At 36.6% G+C, this 16,683-nt stretch overlaps 1 protein-coding gene across 1 annotated transcript; it reads left to right on the top strand.

The window, feature by feature from the left end:
- Positions 1–1,152: 1,152 nt before the first annotated feature.
- LOC121412711 lies at positions 1,153–8,659 on the top strand. Its single transcript, XM_041605486.1, has 4 exons — positions 1,153–1,210; positions 6,514–6,633; positions 7,245–7,316; positions 8,343–8,659. Exons 1-4 carry the CDS (start codon positions 1,153–1,155, stop codon positions 8,525–8,527), a joined length of 435 nt encoding a protein of 144 aa, XP_041461420.1. The 3' UTR covers positions 8,528–8,659.
- Positions 8,660–16,683: the final 8,024 nt, after the last annotated feature.

Genomic DNA, 16,683 nt, shown 5'->3' with positions numbered 1-16,683 from the left:
GAGATTTTTCTTGTCAAGCTCGACTAACAATAATCCCAATAAGCAATATTTTTCTCGCGGATATATAGCGAGTGTGATTGGTGATGCGTTGCTGTAGCAACCATTCAGCGCAATAATTCACGCGGACAAAATGTGACGTCATATATTTGCCAAGTGACGCAGTATTTCGCAGACGATCAAAGGAATAGGAGAAATTGAGACGGGTGTTGTTTCTTTCTTGCCGCCAAATAGACATAGCATTGCATGTTGATCTTATTATTGCTGCCAGAAGCACAGAATGGGCCTTTGGAATATCTAAGCCCGGATATAGAAGAAACAAAGTAGAACTAAGGGTCAAAAGCAGAAAGCAGATTGTGACAGACAAATTCATGGGCATTTCACATTCCTCAAATAAATATGAAAAAAAAAACTGCGCACAAGTTGCGCGATAAACCCATTGCACCATCATTTTATCATTATGACGTCATGTTTTTTGTCAATATGATGTCATAATACTTATTTTTTATGTTGTTTATATGGAAAATACTGGATGAGCTTTGGCGCGTAATAATATTTTATACATGTTTGGCATTTGCTACGCGCAGTGATTTTATTCGCGCGCGCGCGCCTTTTGTGATATTTGCAAATACGTGACGTGGCATTGAGGTGTGGAAAGCAATAAATATTTTTAGAAATTAGATTTTAATCTGGATAGGCATAAAGAATTTCATATTTGTGACTGATACTGATTTTTTTTAGCACGATCGTACGACCATGTTTGCAAGTGTTTGGCTCGGTGGTAAGTTCAGTTTTTGTGTTGGTTTCTCTTATTCAGTGTATACGGGCCTTACTACGAGGTGGGGGGGGGGGTAGGTGTTCAAATGTCGAGACATTACGGAGATTAAAAAAGGTATACCTAATACCGGTACCGTATTTCGATCTGGATTTTTCAAAAGTCGTGTATTGAATAACACTAGTAATCGTTGTATTTGTGAGTAATCTATTTGTGCTTTGAATGCACTCTGATATCATTATGTTGTAAATTGATTAATGGAATATTGATCAAGAACAGTTCTTGAAATTTCCGGCCGCCCCCCCCCTTCTATCTTCTCATTCTCTCGTTATTTTGTCCTTGCTCCAGGAACGGACTATCAACTCATCAACCTAAACTGCATGCTTGTTAATGTAATGGATCTTCTTCGGAAAAAATGCAATATCGATGATGAAGATGGTAAGCTAGTTGAGCTGATTATTGTTTACGTCATGGTACCGTATTAGCACTAGTATTAAACCCGGCAGAATTCAAAGATTTTGACATATTCCCGAAAATATTTAGAACTTGGGAATTTATCTTTATTTCATACCTTTGTTGTTTTCAGGGTTATCTGTTGTCGGTATTTTCTTTATCAATCTGTCAACTGTATGCGTGTAGGATCGAATTATGTGGCGATGGCCTTTTGCACTGAAAGGCACTAGTATTCGGATAGACAGCAAATCTCAAAAGGGCTTAGATTGCTAAATAAGATCTAGATCTATGTAAGTCTCTGGCTTTGATTAATTCCCTTTTTGGTCTCATCTCAAATGGCCTAGTCCATAGTCGGATGGGACGAGGGCAGATTGAGAGACAGGGCCATCTTTCATCGCTAGGTTGAATACTAGTGCAGACGGGTGCCAAAAATCATCGCCGTAAAATTCGATCGCCCGCGCACAGTCGACTGGTTGAAGAAAAAAATAACGGAAAAAGAATAATCAGCATTTGCTCTTCGAAATAAGACGGGTCTGAAATTCAGGTAAATTCTGTATTTCTATATATTTGAGGAAACCCTCCAAATGGGTTGAATACTAGTGCCCTTACGGTATCTATGGTAAGTGGGCTGGGGGTTTTCGGGTGGTTGGCTACATTTATAATTTGATCTTAATTGGACAGCCTGAACCAGCTGACCACCCCTCCTCACCTCTGGGCCCATGATGATCTGGGGACTGTTTAATGAAAGTTGTCAGCACTGACAAGTTGTCTTTCTCTGACAATTACTATAGTAACAGTCAGAGCCAATGCCTTTCAGCCAATCAAAACCAAGGATTTCACTGAAATAGTCAGCACTGACAATTTAGTCAGTGCTGACAACTTTAATGAAACACCCACCTGTTCAGGGGGTGGTTGTCATCAGTACGTTTATTTTTTTTTTTAGATTTGGGAACTCATTTTCGCCAGAAGGAAAAGAAGTAAACATTTGTGTTGGCTCCTGACAAACAGGAAGAGAATGGTTCCCCCCCCAAAAAAAAAAAAAAACAAAAACAACTAAAAAAAATTATACATGAAAAAAAAAATGAAATAAGACAAATAAATGAATGAATAAATTAGTAAATATATAAATGGGGTTAATCTTTAATTTTAGAGATATACACAAGAAAATAATTAAGTTACCCTCAAACAAACATCAATAATTTCCGAACCAATGCGAGCTTTTAGTATATTTGTACATGAGTGTGTAGGTAATTTTATAAGCTACTCTCTGAGTAAATGTTGTGGACGAAAACATTTGTGTTGGCTCCTGGAAAACAGGAAGAGAATGCCCCCCCCCAAACCAAAAAATAACAAAAACAAAAATAAATTATACATGAAAATGAAATAAGATAAATAAATGAATAAATAAATTAGTAAATATGTAAATAGGGTTAATTTTAAATTTTAGAGATATACACAAGAAAAAAAGTAAGCCCCCCTTTAACAAACATCAATAATTTCCGAACCAATGCAAGCTTTTAGTATATTTTTACATGAGTGTGTAGGTAATTTTATAAGCTACCCTCTGACATGTGTGAGTAAATGTTGTTAACATATTTTGCGTCATGCCTCAGTGAGCACCGTCAGAAGGCAAAAATGTCACTTTTCAAAAGTCACAAGTCAAATATCATGACTTTGATTCTTACTGGAACTAATTCCACATTCTTATCATGAAAAATCGTCAGAAGGCTTGTAAAAAGTACTTTCTAAAGTACGACACAACTTTTTTGGCTAAATTTCATGGTTGAATAAACACAAGTCCAAATTTGCAATATTTTGATTTTTTACACATTTATATCAGTAAGAATGAAAGAATATGATGACACTTATTCAGTGGCGTAGACAGGTCCTTAGACCTGGGGGGGGATGATCCCTAGCTGGGTCATACTTTATATATATATATATATATATTATACATGTTTATACATACATATATATATATATATATTAATATATAAATATAAAGAATGAAGGAGATAACGTACTCGATAAAAACAAAATATCATGGGCCAAAGCAGACGAGTTAAAGATAACAAAATAACACGATCTGCCTCATGGATTATCTCGTGTGTCTTTTAATCACTTTGCTTTCAGCAATAAACAGGGCATCCAGTAAGAAACAAACTTCCTTGCACATTTTCCATGGCAGTAATCTTTTGTTTGATTAATGACAATGACTAAAGATGATCATAAGAGAAATGTCATTCGTCGGATGTCTAGTTATCATCTTGGTCATGACAGTCCTGCTAAACATGATCTGGAATAACTAGTATAGTAGTATACACTTTATAAGAGTAGCGATATTGTTAATGATCAAACGAATGAATCAACAACTAAAGGAATAAACAAATAAACAGCCAAATGACTAAAAAAATATCAATTACAATTATAGTAATAGGGGTCAAAATAAAAAAAAGCTCAACATTATATTTCTTATCCACGTGCAGATATGCAGACACTGAAATGATAAGCTCACTCTGTTTAAAATTACCATGATTACAAAGGCTTGATTGAATTAAGTATGGAAATGAAATAAACCTCACCGGGTTGTCGGAAGTAAACTGTATACATACATTAGTAACTTGTTATAATTTCGATTCATTTCTTATTATGTACCTTGTTATGATGATTATGATAAAAACATAGGTAAGGAAATGTAACAGTTTATAACCTTCAAACCTAGAAGACTGCGCACGTACAAAAATCACTGGTATAAGTAATTCCAAAATACATTGCGCCTCGACTTCTTCTTGAAACTGGAAGACGTTTATTTTCACCCAATATAGTTATGCAAAACAGTCCACAGTAAAGGATTATTTCATTCCAAAATCATTCATTTACTAATTCGCTCCTTAGAGACTGAAAATTTTCACCTTTCCTTTGCAAAGTAGGGGTCGAGGACATGGCCAGCAGGGAAAAGGGTCAGTGTATGTGTATAGGTAATTTCTTATTAATTCGTTTGAACAGTGTTAATGTGTTATGAAAGCAATTGCTCTGAAAGGGAGTGATTAAGCGACACTTTCTTAAATCTGTAATGAAATATTTGAACTTATCTCCTTTGCAAATACATAATTATTATAAGGAAATGTACTTGGTGAAACTCTGAATAACGATCCTTAAATGTATATGACGACGCAAGACAGTTGTTATTACTTAAAACTTGCAAGTTGTAAATGCATATAAGATGATTGACTCTGAATAAAAGTCCAATTTTGATCATGTTTGTCATTGCTGTACGTTATGATTATTACTGCTATTATTATTGATTGATTTTAACTAGCATTCATTGCTTTATTACTTTATACTTTTGCTTCTTCCCCCAGAAACCTGGGGGGATGATTGTACACACCATCCCCCCCACCTAAAATTCTGGGGGGATGCATCCCCCCATCCCCCCCGCTATCTACGCCCCTGCAGTTATTTTGGGAAGAGTATCTTCAACAATATTCTTCGTTTCACGGTTCAATGAACATTTATTGAAAACCAAAAATACGATTTTCAAATATCATAGGCAAGTATTGTTTCGTTTTGGTAACTGAAAATGATCTTTTCTCAACTTCTTCTTTATGTTCACGACCATTTAACATGCTTCAATGATTCAAAGGCGTTTAATTAAACATTCACGCTTGAATGAACATGTGGAATGTGATACTCTTTTTTTTGCGTTATTGGGAAAATGCAATTCGTAACTATGGATATCTGTTAAAAACCTCATTTCATAGTTCATTTGATTTGATTTTTATGAAAATCCCGAAGTTTAATGCATCAGTGAGCACACGATATTCAAAAATTATGCAAATGAGAAGAAAGTTCAAAGCTTTGGCCCCACTCTGTGCCGTGTTGAATAGTTATTTTGGTGTCCGCGCCTTTCGGATAGTGTTACTCCGAAGCCATGTGCGAAGTTTCATGAAATAACTGTTGGCAGAAGTAGCAAAACCGTCCATGAAACAAACCCTCATTTCATATTTGTGAAAATTTTGACTTCTTCTCTCATAGACTTGTGTACATTATTGGTGCATATGTTTAAGAATAAGTAACCCCTCATTCAATGGTGGAACTTTTTTTCAAGGCTGTCTTTAGCAATGTCATTTAGAAGTAACGTTTATCAACCTATGGGCAAGATTCTGTAAAAAAAAAAATGAAATCGATATGTATATTCATGGATGAGCGAGCACGCATCAAAGTGGGAAAATTTGTATTTTCAATGTCACAGACTCATTTTAAAGGGTAATAAAGTGAATGTTGAGGGCAAATTCGGTTTCAACTGTTTTTGTTTTATCATCCATCATTTCTATCACCACACACTTTCCGAACTTAAAACATTTTCATGGTTGAGCGAGCACATTCGAAAACTTAGGAATGAATACTCTTATACAGCATAAATGTATTCTTTTCGTAACAATTTCTCATGATCAGTTTAATTTATGAGCAAATTAGTGGTGGACCCAGAATTTTAAAATGGGGGGGGGGTCTATAATCGGGGGAGCCACCAACATCTTCAAATTTTAACATGATCTAGCAAGTTGTAAAGGATACTACCATAACCCCCTATGATGATACGTCACAATACAAGGGCCGCGGAACAGTTTTCAAAGTGGAGGGTGGGAGCAGACCATGCAAAAAATCACAATCGTATGATCATTTTTACATTTTTGTACATGCTTTTTGAAAAAAATGTGGGGGGCTGAACCCCCCCCCCCCCCCGCTTCCGTGGCCCCTGCAATATAATGTGCTCACTCAAACATGAACATAAGATATCAAAATTGTGTGCGGAGTGGCTAAATGATGGATAGTAAGCCAGTATAACACCATATAACTCACCTAAAAAACAACTTTTGTCCAACATTGTATTTGCACAATCTGAAACACGACTCTTTTGACTTTCAAAAATGGTCAGTTTTAATTCAATCTTTGGTCAATCTCACATTTCCCCAGGAGTTGCCTAATGAGTGTAGAAATCCAATTACGTACACTCTAAAAAATGAAGTGCAAATAGTGACTGCACTTCGGAGTGCTGATTTGTCTAGTTCAAATTTGAACTAGACAAATCAGCACTCCGAAGTGCAGTCACAATACAAGCTCTTTAAGAGCTAAATTAGCACTTCTTTTTTAGAGTGAAAACTATCATATTTCAAAATAATTCCGTTCAAAATAGTTACAGCAATTTGATTTAGGGGGGACTTACTTTTTTGTTGTGTATAGATAAATAAATCAAACTAGTATATCATTAATAATAGTTTCGTTTCTAGTTTTGTTAGATCTAGCCGATGAAGAAGGGTTGTTGAAAAGTCTACCAGATTACAGTACGAGGGTGAACACCAAGCACCTGCTCAAACCTAGAGCTACGTATGTACCGATCAAGATTGAACGTAAGTATTTTCCACTCATTTTCAAACTCAACGCTCACAAGACATATATAAGTACAACGCAGGGGGTACTAATTTGCCTATGGTTTTAATGTGATTTTATCTTTTGATGAAGACAACTATTACACTTAAATCGCATTAGTTTATGTAGGTCCCCTATTTGGCTTCCTTCAGGTGATGAGAGCAGTGCCCTCAAAGTCTTTTTAGAATCCTATGTAATATGGTTTCGTGTCGGTGATTACCTTGAAATCGTGCTGGAATCTTATGTGAGGGTTTCTTTTATCTGCACGCAATGAGATGAGATGTAAACATATCCCCCACCCCACTGGCAAAAAAGAATTTGAATCACCACTTGGTATAATTATGACGAAATAAAATGTGAATGGGAGATCGACTCGACGAACACAACGATGACTCGTCATGCTCCAAGAGCCATTGAGTTGTTATACCCGTAGCAGTGGGGGTAACTATATAGTTTAACCTTGGTCAAAAGTTTAATCAATCAAGGACATCCACCTCCCCCTACCGGAAATTAAGGCCTAGCTACACGGCCCTTTTTTACATTTTATTTTCTAATTATAACCATAACGGTGCCGTCAAATGTTTTCTCTTAGGTGACGAAAACGATACAGTCAAACCATATGAGCCTTATGTACAGCAGCTAAAGGAGAATGCTGAATTTATGAGTAAGATGACTTCATTCTTGGCTTATATACGTGTACCTTATAATTTTTAAGTATATAAATCACATTTTCAATTTTTTTTTAATTTCAAATTGAATTTGGTCTCATTTTGCGTTGTATAGTGTCTTTATATGCTTTTCATGGCCAAATATATCACAACAGTAATAACTTTATCGCAACTGCTGAGGCATTGATATGTATTTGACGATATGTCTCATTAATACACAAGCCTTTACGCGCTGGAAAAATTTAATTCATCTCACCTTTTTAAAATACGCAATTTAAACCGGAATAAATCTTATTTCATTTAATGCGTGGCTGTGTGATAACAAGTCCCCCAACATTGCCCAAAGCCCTAAGTTTGAAGAGTTTGATTGATGACTTCATGTTTCGTCCAATTATAAATCAGCTTGAATCCAGAAAATGCTAAATAAATGGCTCCAATGGCGGATCCGGGGGAGGGGGGGGGGCAAAGCTGGCCTCGCCCCTCCCTTTGAGAGACACAATTAACATTTGTAATGTAAAATGCCGTTAAGACAGAAGTGTGCCCCCCCCCCTTGAAAGTGAAGACCTCTTTTTTTTCTTGTCAAATATTTGTGCCCCTCCTGGAAAATCCTGGATCCGCCAGTGAATGGCTCTACCTCTCTCTTGATTGGTCCAATAATATACATCATTTATTTTTAAAACCACTCGCTTTATAGAAAAAAATAATGAAAAATAGGTCCTACAAAGTAATCAAGTGAAAGAATATACACAAAGATTAATCGACTAATGAATAAATGAAAATGTATATTCAATAATGAGATTAATGCATATTTAAGGAAACTTGAAAGTTGAAACCAATCTGTATTTATATTGAACGCTTTTAGTATTGATCAAATCCGGCATCGATTTTCTTTAAAAAAAGAGGATATTTTAAAAATTTCCTCGACATATTGTTACGAGGCAACAAAAACAAAGAACAAGCACATAAGAAAAAAAAACCGTGATTCTACTTTTTCAAAAAATGTGTCGTTTGTCTTTCTTTAGATACCCTTCTGGCTCAGTATCGAAAGAAAGAGCTGCCAAATCAGGGAAAGAAAGAGAAGAACGCTAGTGGACGTAATCGTGCTTCGACATCGTCGAGCTCGACACCCCGAGCAACGACGAGTGCGTCCAAGATGAAGAGTAAAAAGGGTGGCACCACATCGAGAGCCGGAAAGGCCTCAAGATAGATCACTGACCGTGTGGTCACAGCCATCAGAAGCAAAGATTTGCGCCTGTTGATACACCGTTTCAAGAATGGCTATCGTATGAGTCTTACCCCAGAACATCCACTGGAAAAATCTAGCGCAATATTTTGAAAATAAAAGCATTTTTTAAGTACCACCATATAGTAAGAATCGTCTGATTTCCTTGTCTTACTGTAAAACAAACAATGACAATTATGTATGTTAAACTGAATTTTGATCACAAAAAATTTAGAGATTTCCAAAGATTGTTAATGATACATGAATGTTATAGGGCTTTTTTAAGTTTTTAAAATTATGGTGGCGTAGTAGAAAAATAAAAGCCTCAATGGCCCGAATTCCAAAAGGTGGTTATTAAACGTACGCCCGGTTGTTTTATGCAGATTTCCTTTATAAATTACGCTTATTTTACCGCGTATATTAAAACACATATTTAATGCTGATGCGCTGTCTCAGTGCGCCCAATTGATGCCTGTTGCCATGGTGATTTTTATCCACGCTATTTTTTCATGAGTCCACTGCAGTGTTTCCACAGCTCCAAAATAAATTTCCCGAAATTGGATTCCAAATTTTCTGAAATTAATAAATATTTCCTGGCATTTTCAAGTTTGATTTTCAACGGAAATCGGGCAATAATACAACGAGTGTAAATTTGTTCCAGGTGGCAAAAATCAGGGGATTTAGCATTTTTTTTTGTCCCGCCATCTTTAAAAATAGGGATAACATTACGAAATGCGAGCGCGGAGCGCGAGCGAAAAAAATTGAGGTATGTATGGAGGTTAAAATCATGTAAATATAACAGGAATATTAATAGTTGCTATATTTAATTGTTTCATTGTAATTTTCGGATTTCCCGGAATTTCCTGGAATTTTTTCATTTCCCGGAAATTACCTGGAAAACGTCTTGATTTCCCAGAATTCGGGTAATTTCCTTCAACGTGGAAACACTGGGGAGTGTTTCATCAACATTTTTGTCCGACAAGTTGTCAGATCTGACATCTTTCTCTGACTCTGATTGGCTGTGAGGCATTGTTACTATGGTAACTGTCGGATAAAATGGGACTTGTCGGATAAAACGTCCGACAAGTCCTTTCATGAAACGCTCCCCGGGTCCACTGTTTTCAAAAATTGGACTCATGAATAAAACAGCATGGTAACATGCTAGGCGTAAATTTGGCGCACTGTGACAAAAGCGCGCATCAGCATTGGATATTTTTCATACACACGCGTCCGATACGCGCTAAATTAAGCGTAATTTATACAGGAAATCTGCATAAACCATGGATTCAACCAACGAACGTAGAGGGCAGCAACACACAAGCGTGTTGCTCTAAGGAAGGTCAACTCCGCTCGAATTTTGTGACCACTCTAAAAAATAAGGGGGACTTTTCGGAAATTTGTCGAGTTGATTTTTTTTCATTTGTTAATTTCAAAAATTTTTTAATGAACAATTATTAGATCGGTTATTCTGGGTAGAAATATTAAAAATATTAATTTTAATTTTAAAGAAATTATTTAGCTTAAATAATCATGATTTTGACATTTTTCTCATTTTGGAATATTAAGTCTATGACGAGGATCCCTCTTATCTCTTATTTTCCTCTGCTGAATTTCGCTGCACCACTAATAAATGCATAGACAACCACCGTAATAATCGAGGTCATTTTTCTGGCCTGGGTGCGCCGAGTCTGGGCCGGTCGCGTAGCTAACTAGTGACGTTGATGATGCGCTGGGGCTTCAGTCGACTCGTCATAGATCTTCTAGCAACATAGACAATGACATCTAATTTGCCTGGTCTGATTTGAAGTGCAATTGCTTCAGGGCTGATGTTTATCAACGATGATTGTTCAAGGTCAGATTTCAAATTTTAAATTGCATTTGACTTTTAAGTCTATAAATCTTAATACAAGAAGGTGCATCCCCGAAATCCGGGTCTAATTTCAACTTCGAGTCCGAGACTATGGACGGCGAAAAAAAAAATGGCTGCGCGCTGAGCTGCACAGCCATGCAGGCGCTGCGTCGCGTCGAAGGTCGATAATCATTGAGCAACCAAACTTCCAAAGCCAAATTAAAGCTTGAATAAACGGCCACCTATTCACATTTTCCCTGGTTTTGTTCAATAATTTCTAAGAAAATCAGCCAATTGAGGGAAATTAATTGCAATGTTACATCGTTTGCAGAGTGCCATCATCGACATTCGTTTTGCGTTAGAAACCTTAGTTATAGATCTAGGCCTAGACTAGAAATGGGGGCTAGATAGATAGATTAGACCATCTTAATTTCTGATTTTGGGTAGAAAGTAGACTTGATAGACAGCATCCATATCTTAATTTGACCATTGATTCTGTGCAATCAATGTTTAAAGACTTTTACATAATTTGTTTGCCATATTGCAATTGGTAAATTTTCCTGGGCCTGCATGGCCTGGGGCTGGGCTTGGCTGGCAGAACGCGTTTTTTTTTTTTGAGAAATTTCGAAAGTGAAAGAGCAAAGTGACTGAGCTCGTCGTGATTTTATTTTTATGCATTTTCTGACTGAATTTTAAAGATTTCATGCCTAACGCTAAGGCCTAACGGTAACTTGTCAACCATATAATCATGATAATCTTCTAGTTCTAGACTTTACCCTGTATGTAGGCATTTAACGGACTAAAAAATCATAACCTCCTAGCGGCTAGCCCATGCAGGCTGGCCTTAATTGAACCAAACTTAGCTTGCATGGACCAACCCTCAAATGGTCTAGATTTAGGCGTCCTATACTATAAAGACAATGTGGAATTCGTCTGTTTTGAGTTGATTATTATTTTAGTATTTTTTATTGTTCCATAGACTCATACCAACTCATACCAACAAGACGTGCTAGATCTATATATATTCTAGATCTACTTAGATATCCAGTGTGGAACAACATCTTCAACAAACAGATCGAGACTGGTCAAAGCATTTGTCTACAGTCTAGTTAGACAAATAAAGTTTTCTAGATCTTTAGACTTGGGTCTATCGATCAACTAGACAGGAATAACCGTCGTTTCTGGGGATTTATTCAACAATTTCTGACATTTTACTATAACCTCCATCGGTGAGTGAGCCAGCGCAGTTCAGCAGAGCAACCAAAATACAGAGACTGAAGCTTTTGGTCTATCGATCAACATGATCAAGATCTAGGTTAGATGTAGACTTCACTTATTACTGATTGGAATGTATTTCTAAATTTATAAGTTTTGGGGAAAATGGTGAAAAGAAATAATAACATACTACTGATAGATACGTGAATTATTTTTTTAATACCCATTGGCATTGCTGCCTGCTCTAATAAATAAATAAATAAATAAATGAGTCACGGCCTATATGGACTGCAGATAAATGCTGATCGACGCCTAGCAGAACAAGTACCAGTGCTAGACTAGGGGGTTGAAATCTAAGCAGACGACGGAGCATAATGTAGCTTAAGCATAGAATGATGATGGGTTCAGCGAAGAGCCCAGAGAAAATATATAAGGGGGACATATTCAATCCCGAAATGCTTTGCGAGTGGTCACAAAATCGTCTCGGCGCAAATCACCTAATTCAGCCGTCTGGTGAAATCGCTGATAACAACAATCACCGATTTGGTAATGATTTTAGTTTCCTGAAACTTGCATTTGTAAAGTTTTAAATATCAAAGTATGTTTTCATATTTATGTATATCCCTCAACATATTTTTTAATGTTATTTTTGATATCGTTGTAGTCATATTCTTTCATATTCGTTTCTTGATCACTACTAATTTGTTGTTGTATTGGATCGGTATTTGATTTCGTTGTCATGAACAATAAAATATGCGCGCAGCTCAGTTGCATGCGCGTATCGAGTTGACCTTCCTTAGAGCAACACGCTTGTGTGTTGCTGCCCTCTACGTTCGTTGGATTCAACCGTGTGTTCTCAAAACCACCTTGTGAATTCGCGCCAATGAGATCACAGACTGTGCGCTCTCAAACAATCAGAAGCAAGGATTTACGCCTGTTGACAGGCATACACCGTTTCAAGAAAGACTCTCATGTTAGTTAGTCTTGCCCTCAACAACCACTGGAAAAGTGCAATATTTGAAAATAAAAATATGTTGTTTCTTCTTTTTTAAGAATATAATAAGAATCGTTTGATTACCTTCTCATAATATAAAACAAAAAACCGACGATTTAATATGTCTGATTGTATTTTAATGACAGACAGGTTAAGTCGTCCTTCCATGCCTTCGGCGGTGCTTTCCAAAGCTTGGCATATGCCATATTGTGGTTTCTTTTTTTCTTTTTTTTTAATTATGGAGGGCGTAGTGAGCAAATCGATAAGCCCAAAAATGTTTTTTTGCAAATTGTGAATATCATAGTTACTCATATTTTGTCTGGAATTATATTTTAGTACTCTTTATTTATGATTCATGCAATAAATGCTAACACATTATGTTTATTATGTAATGAAAAACTGTATTATACGAATGTTATGGATGCAGAAGAAAATAATAAATCAAATCAAACATAGGGGTGAAGGAGCCAATGCAAATTTTCCATAAGGGACAGATATTGTCGGATATAATTATCCATACATTATACAATTTTACCCGACTAATAACCCACGTCTGAAGGAGGCTATTGTTTTTTCCCATTCTAGCCTGAGGCTGAGATTGATCCGGCCCAGACTCGAGAATAAATTTGAGTGATGGCCTATATGAGGTAGCTGCTTTCGATATGTGGGCATATATACCTACAGCTTTATGTCGCCTTAGGTTGTCACTTCATGATCGCGATTGCAGCTGCGAGATCGTTATTCCCAAAACGCTGACCTCAATGCACGAAAGAAAATAAGATGAAATAAACGTAGATTCAGATTGCGGGGCGCTGTGGCCCAGCGGATTAGTCTTCTGACTTTGAAACGGGGTCGTGGGTCAAATTCCATCCATGGCGTAATTTCCTTCAGCACGAAATTTATCCACATTGTGTTGCACTAAATCCAGGTGAGGTGACTGGGTACCGGCAGGATTAATTCCTTGAATGCATGAGCGCTGAAAGGCAGCTCGAGCTAAAGTCGGGGTAATAACGCGCCTCGGAATAGAATATTTCTAGATAGATGGCGCTATTATCATTATTATTGCTATTATTATTATTATCATCATCATCATTATTATTATTATTCATTGTTATCATTAGAGAGTGACCTCACATCCTCCGAAAAGGTCTCTTAAGTTTTGCAACCCGGGCAGCAATCGACTGTCTCCCAACTCCAGAAAACTTGAAATTGTGGAGCAAGAAACTTAATGAAACATGTAGCTTGTGTAGATGTAGAGGTTCACTTGTGAATATTCTAAATTCCTGCTCGATAGCCCTTGATCAGGGCCGGTTTGCGTATAGACACAACAGCATATTGCGTCATATTGTAAATGAATTGAATAGCAGAAGAAAACATGATTCCCGTGACAATATTTGCAGATCTTCCCGGGTTTAGAGTGGGTGGGGGAACGATTTCGCCTAACCTTATGCCGACAACTGAAAAGCCGGACTTGGTACTATTCTTCAGAGATATACCAAAAGTAGTGATGGCTGAGCTCACAGTACCATTTGAGCCCAATATTCCAAGAGCTAGAGTGAGGAAACTAGAACGATATGCACAGCTGAATGAGGATATTAGGGCAGCCAATTGTGAAACACAATTGATTTGTTTTGAAGTTGGAAGTCGAGGTGTTACTAAAGAGAACGGACAACAGGTTAAGAAGATTTTCCGCCTTGTAAATAGTAGAATATGTAAGGACACCATTCGCAAGATAAGTAAACTAGCTCTTGTGGGGTCATATTTGATCTTCAATGCTAGGGCAGAGCCGCAATGGACAGATATGACTCTTTTAGACTGTTGAATTTCATTGCATGGGAAGGCTTTTCTCTTTCTCCACTCACCTTTCCACTCTTGCATCTCTCTTTCTCTCAACCCTCTTTTTATCTTTCTCTTTCTCTCCATTTTTTTCCTCTCACCTCTCTCCCTCTCTCTCTCTTTCTCTCTCTCTCTCCCTCTACCATTTCCCTTCTCATCCATCCATGCTATCTTGTCAGCTCATCTAGTCTTCTGGATGTATAAGTAATTAGAGGATTTTTGTAAAGAATTAATAAATTATATGCCAATATTGCAATATCTCATTTACAAAACTTTATATTGCACTCCCTTACTTCTTCTCATTCCTCTTTTTCTTCATTTTCCTTCTCCTTTTCTGCCTCTCCTTTTATCCTGTTTCCCCCTTCTTTTCATTCGTCACACTTTTTCCACCTCCTATTTCCCTTCATAAACTTCACTCATTCTATCTCCCCTCTATCCTCTCTTCATTTCAGTTGTAAGGTAGTGTGCTTGATCTATTTCAATTTTTTTTTCCTGCAATCACCATATATAATCGTTTCATGTAAATTTGATTGTGATATGTTATGTATTGTTTTTCTGTATTTTTTATTAGTCCTGTACTTCGTCCTAAAAAACGAGTAACCTGGACTTATTTTCATTGTTTGTAACTTCCCTTTGTTTTGTTTTGAATAAAGGTGATACTAAAAAAAAGTAGACGCATCAATTTTGTTATGGATATCGATCACCGTTTGTAAAATCATTCAGGTATATTTAGGGGCGGAGCGACAAGCTAGCAACCGACCCTCTTTTCGATTTTCAAGGCGTAGAAATAAATGGGGAAAGGAGGGGCATGAAGGGGGGGGGGGCGACAGAAGAAGACGGTACCTCATTATGAGGCTTACTTGAAATAAGAAGAATCGAATACTGTAGTATTCAATACTATTAAGGACTACATAAATTACGCATCTTTTATTTTGTGCTTGATTTTTAATTTATATTCTATTTTATTTATTCATTTTTTGGTAGGGGGGGGGGGGCTTCTGCGCCTTATTCCTCAGGCTTTCGGGCGGTTGCGGGTTGAATGCCCCTTCCCCCTGTAACTCTAGAATCGAAAGTGCTTTACACAAATGCACGAAGTTAACGCTGTACGTATGACAATGGCAATTCATAATTCCCTTGTCACCAATAGAGTTAGTATTAGAGAAAACCATTGTAAAACGTTCAGAATCATCATTTAGCATTTCATCAAATAATTTACAGATCATTTAGAGTTAATACATTCTTTAAAAAGTTTAATACAAAATATAACTTTAAAGCATTGAAAATAATTTGATAATTACGGTTGAAATAATGCATAGGTACCCTGAAGCTTCTAATTATAAAATTAATGTACAATGGAAATTTACGTAATTATGATAAAAAGAAGAAAAGGCTCAAAATGTTATATTTCGAGCTTGGCAAAGGTTAGAAAATTTTAAAATTTTGATAATTACATTTGAAATATTGAATATCCACTCAAGTCAAGATGTATATTATTTAGTCAATGTTGAATTTTGTTCATGCTTTTATTCAAATTCAATTAATTTATCATGTAATTATTTGTATTATGTTTAACTAGGAAAAATAAATTGAATTGAATTGAATGATGAATCTTATTCAACATGCCATACATTAATTGCTCACCTTGCTCAATTTAGTTATTTAGCATGAGCTTTCTGAAATGAATTATTATAATTGAAGATAATTCCAAAATATACAAAAGTCAATGTAAAAAAACCGACCAAACGAAAAAGCCTTAGAACACATCTTGAGAGTTATTGGCACAGTACCTGCAAGCTGGCAACTTTAACATAGTCTGCTATGCAGACTCTGAATGGATCGTGAGGTAGGATCTGCTGGTTTGCGAATGAAACCAGCCTGAAAGGGCAAGCGACATATGCAGCCTCAGTAGACATAGTCTGCTATGCAGACTCGTTGAATCAGTTGAGGTACCCACACTGCATATGTGGGTCTACATTTGTAGACTAACTTTAATACAACCACTTGTTTAATTTTATGTGTTTCCTTCCTGTACACATAGGCCCGTTTTCTGAAGTCGGGTTTAACTTAAACTCAGGTTTAAAGTTGTGGTTTAAGTATAGGCCTAAACAGCCAATTGTTACATAAATCACTAACAATAGAGATATCATATTTCAGCTCATTTGGCTCTCAAATCATTCATAATTGTCTAGCGGTTATAAATACATGATTGTCTTCACGATCGATGCATCAGGGAAGAGCACAGTAAAC

Source organism: Lytechinus variegatus, chromosome 4, assembly GCF_018143015.1.
Source record: "Lytechinus variegatus isolate NC3 chromosome 4, Lvar_3.0, whole genome shotgun sequence".
NCBI lineage: Eukaryota > Metazoa > Echinodermata > Echinoidea > Temnopleuroida > Toxopneustidae > Lytechinus > Lytechinus variegatus.
Note: the sequence above shows the minus strand (reverse complement) of the source record. Positions and strands in the feature narration are given on the sequence as shown.